This window comes from Sorghum bicolor, chromosome 8 (assembly GCF_000003195.3).
Source record: "Sorghum bicolor cultivar BTx623 chromosome 8, Sorghum_bicolor_NCBIv3, whole genome shotgun sequence".
NCBI lineage: Eukaryota > Viridiplantae > Streptophyta > Magnoliopsida > Poales > Poaceae > Sorghum > Sorghum bicolor.
The window spans coordinates 43,366,985-43,371,289 of record NC_012877.2 but is presented as its reverse complement, the minus strand read 5'-3'; the positions used below and the strand labels follow the sequence as shown (position 1 = coordinate 43,371,289).

General features: G+C 38.0%; 1 protein-coding gene across 3 annotated transcripts; it reads right to left on the bottom strand.

Moving 5' to 3' along the window:
- Positions 1,056 to 3,282, bottom strand: LOC8063241 (eukaryotic translation initiation factor 3 subunit G). 3 transcript variants are annotated; one of them, XM_021446510.1, is made up of 3 exons: positions 2,797 to 3,276; positions 2,008 to 2,039; positions 1,056 to 1,383 (listed from the first exon to the last, which is right to left on the bottom strand). In XM_021446510.1, exons 1-2 carry the CDS (start codon positions 3,131 to 3,133, stop codon positions 2,035 to 2,037), a joined length of 342 nt encoding a protein of 113 aa, XP_021302185.1. In that variant the 5' UTR covers positions 3,134 to 3,276; the 3' UTR covers positions 1,056 to 1,383; positions 2,008 to 2,034. The 3 variants fall into 3 exon arrangements, 2 of the variants coding, with proteins under 2 accessions (XP_021302185.1, XP_002442117.2); XR_002447016.1 differs by having other exon boundaries at positions 2,008 to 3,282; XM_002442072.2 differs by having other exon boundaries at positions 1,056 to 2,039; positions 2,797 to 3,278.

The following is a 4,305-nucleotide window of genomic DNA, read 5'->3' as shown; positions in this document are numbered from 1 at the left end:
GGATCATCTCTTGTGAGCTATGTCTTCCTTGTGTAAATTGTTAACCTTCATACGTCTCTCTCTTTATCTCCAATGTGAGTTTATCTCAAGACTTCCCAGGTCGATATTGAAAGTTTTCCTGCAGGGGTTAGTCCAACAAAATATCTCATATCTACTATAGCATACTATCGGCTCAAAAATTAACCTAGACACCATGTCTAATTTGATTTAGCAGGGCATTTTAACCTAAGCACCATGCTTAATTTAAAATTCCTTGGAAGTAAGATCATCAGCCCTAAACTAAGCACCATGCTTAATTAAGAGATAAATGAAACTACTCCAAGCCTAGACATATACTAAAGCAAATAAAGGTAGCATGAGCGTATTTATAGAGATCTACTCAAGTGGAGATGAAGTAGTGTGATTAGTATTTAAAAAAATTGAGCATGTCTCAAAGGTAGGGACAACCAACATAGCAACATGGCAAAGGATGTTTTTATGTAAAGTACTCCCCTAAGCTTGAATTTTGCAAAATTCAAGTTTGGATGAATTTAATTCAAAGTTGTATGATGATTGGTTGGACATACCTTGTGCTTGTCATTCATCCGATCTTCTTGCTCCAATCCTGGAAAGGTTAGTGACAAGAATACCCACTACAAGAAGTGTGTGGCTTTTTGACATTCTATTATGTCATAATATATGCAATTTATGTAACAAATTGAGTTTTATGACAGCAAGGTGACATAAACTGTAATGTCAAAAAGCCACTGTCACAAAATGATTTTATGACATCTGTTTTCCTACATTTAATCTTATGACACTGGTTTAGTGTCATTAAATCCTAGCTTTGCCATGTAGACAATGCAGCGTAGGATGGATTAGTGACACGGTAGGAAGAAGAAAAACGTCACAAAATAAATTTGGCCTGCTAAAGCCCGCAGTTGTTTTTCAGCCCATATAGCTCTTTTAGCCCATAATTTTTTCTAAGCCCATGAATTTTCCAGCCCAAAATACAATTTATCCCACAAATTGACCCATACAACATCCAGCCCACAAATATATTCAGCCCACACAACTAGGATCAAATAAGCAATCTCCACAATTAATTAAAATATCACAGACATTTTATACAGGTTTCAAACTGCAATACAACACCAAAAGCACAAATGATTGTAGAACATAGGCTACACATCCAGAATCTCAAATGTCTACAGAATGAGGCTACATCAAGAATCTCAAATGTCTTCAGAACATCAACTTTTTGGTCCTCTACTTCCTTCTACAGATCAGCCACCTATGATCGTAGCTCCACTGATCCTATCTTCTCACCTTGCAATTTGCTCTCAAGTTCTTGCACACGCTTGTTTATCACAGCAGCTTGTTCATCGCAACATAGGCACCAAGCTGCAGCTGATCACTAATCAAATATGATCTAGAAATGATGCGTCTGACTTCTTACAGCTGAAGTTGTAGTTGGAAGTATTCCGCATATAAGTTGTTTCTTAATTCTTAAAGAAAGTACTATTGACTATCTTGAAAAAATCTGTATGGACAAAAAAGAAAGTACTATTGACTATCTTGAAAAAAATCTGTATCGACAAGTGAGACATTACCTCTTTGTAGCTTTTTAGTTTTGGGGTGCAGCTTTCTTACCAAAAGATGATTATTTTATTCAGCTTTACACTGTCAATAGAATATATATTTTATAGTTTTTTATGACGCAAGACATTTTGTCATAGCCTAAACTATGTAACATACTATCTACAGCTAGATCAAACAGATGATTATTGTTTTCTTCATCTAAATGATTGGCAAACTAAAAATATTACCTGAATCAACCTGTTGATATTCAAAATAAGAATTGCATGATCAACCGACTCATAAAGACTTGCATGATCAAATTAGTTTGCATCATATAATGCAAAAGTTAAAAATAATTATCATAGCTCCATCAAACTGAAACAAAGAAACTTCAAGCGTAAAACCAAATTGAGTATGAGACTATGAAATAATGGTTAGCGAAATTACCTGATCACCAGAATTGAACTGACTGCTTCAAACTACAAAGAGGTTTTGGATGTTACCGTTTTGTTCTTCATATATAGTAGTATAGAGACAGAAAAATTATAGCAACAACAAAACTACTCTAGTATAATCTAATTAAAACATTGGTTATTTAGACTGTAAGTTAAAAAAAGAGTAAAATGCACCAATGGCCCCTAAACTTTGCCAAAAATTAAGGGTGCTCTGCACATAACCAGAAACGAGTTCACCAGGAACACACACCACACTGTAACAAAATAGCAATATAATGCACATAACCAGAACTAGCAATAGACTAAGTTTGTTTTCTCCTAACAATATGATAAATAGACTAAGTTTGTTTTCTCCTAACACTGTAAAAAAGCTAATATAGACTAAGTTTGCTTCTAGTTCTAGTTCTCTTAAAATACCAAGAGAAGCAAGTATGGCCAATATGACGACGATGATAGGTGAGAATGAAATGCTAATTTTAACCAGTGTTCTATGAAACGATTCTTGCATCATCGAGTGGCAGCTGGAGTGAGATGAATAGAATAGTGTTCCAATTTATTGCTCCTACCTACACAGCCGTCATGTACCTAGACTAGAACTAGGTGGGCATATTATTAACAAAGCGATCCAAACATCCCCAAATTTCACAAAGACCGCATCTGCCTGCAATTAACTAAGAATCGAAACATTCGATGCAGACAGATCGTGCCTAGCAGCTACCAATCGAACGAACAGACGACGAGGATGTTCGAAATGGAAGCAGGTAGCAAAGCAGATCGAGACCTGGTGCGCGGGGTCGCTCGAGGAGGACCTCCTCGGTGGAGACCATGGTGAGCCTGGAACCCGCGTCCTCCTTGAGGGCATCGCCGAACTTGGGCCACTGGCGGCGCTCGATGGCGCTGCGGGAGAGGCACGGCTGCGCGAGCTTGCGGACGCGGGTGGTGGTGGTGACCCTGACCTTGTTGCCGTCGTCGTCGAAGCGATACTCGATGACCTTCTTGAGCCCGTTCTCATCGGGCCCAACCATGACCCACGGCGGGAGGAGGAAGTCGAGGTCACCTCCGTCGTCCTCCTCTAGCTCCCCCCACCGGATCTTCTGCTGCGCCGCCGCCGCCGCCATGGTGCCGGGTGCGTGCGTGCGTCCGCTAGGGTTTGGGGATTTGGGTGCGCCTGGCTGTGCGGTGAGATGAGTCCTCCTGTCTACTAGGTCCTGCCTGGGTGGGTCGGTCTCGTCTTCGGCAAATTGGGTGGCCCGAAAAGGGCTTTCGTGGGGGTTCCTCCCCCTTCAGCCTCGAATTGGGCCTTGAACCAACGACAGAGTATTAGTTGGGCCTTGTTTACTTCTAAAAAATGCAAAGTTTTTTTTTAAAAAATTAACACATACATGGAACATTAAATATAGATAAGAAAAATTAATTATATAATTTGCTCATAATTTGTAAGACAATTTTTTTGAACTTATATATACTTAGGATTTAGGGTTACCGAGACATATATATACTTCGGCGCTAATGGGCCAAATTTATATGGGCTAGCACCTCTGGCTAATGATATATAGAACAAAATGCGTAAGCGACAAAAACACTAGCGTAGCTTAGTGGTTGGTACATATATATGCAAAGGCAAAGTCATTGGTTCAAAGCTCAGCGTCTACATTTTTTTTTTGGCAAATTTTGGAGATTTTTCTAGTGGACCAGATTCATTTAGGTATTCATTTAATTTATAGATGTTCCAATTAGATGAAAAAATAGTGAGCTAACATAATTTTTTAAAAAACATGAGGTGACGTGGCAATTTTTTTTGCATAAATTTTAGAAAAACATAAGGTGATGTGGCAATGTTCTTTGAAAATTATCTAAAAATAATTCAATATATATTTTGTGACATATAAATAGACCTTATGACATATCAAATATCGTCACTAGATGTTGTGACATATAAATAAACCTTATGACATATAAAATATCGTCACTAGATGAAATTAGACTAGTTATATGACATTTGTTGTGACATATAATTTTTTTGTCACTAAGTCAAGGTGTCTAAAATATAATGTCATAAAACAGATAATATAATGACATTATGGACTATTGTCATGCTAAATACGTCAAAAAGCCACCCACCTCTTGTAGTGACCCAAAGGAATTTTTTTACAATTATCCTTATATGCTCAACACACAAGGTAATGTTGCAAATAATTAAAAGCTCATGTTACGATCTAATCAGTGCTTATTTTAGGACACTAAGCTTGTCCTTGGGAAACCATCAATTTATGTCGGCGAAGAGGTTTCC

What these genes read in the sequence shown, in the direction of transcription:
- LOC8063241 (XM_002442072.2), bottom strand. Translation starts at nt 3,133, where the DNA reads ATGGCGGCGGCGGCGGCGCAGCAGAAGATCCGGTGGGGGGAGCTAGAG.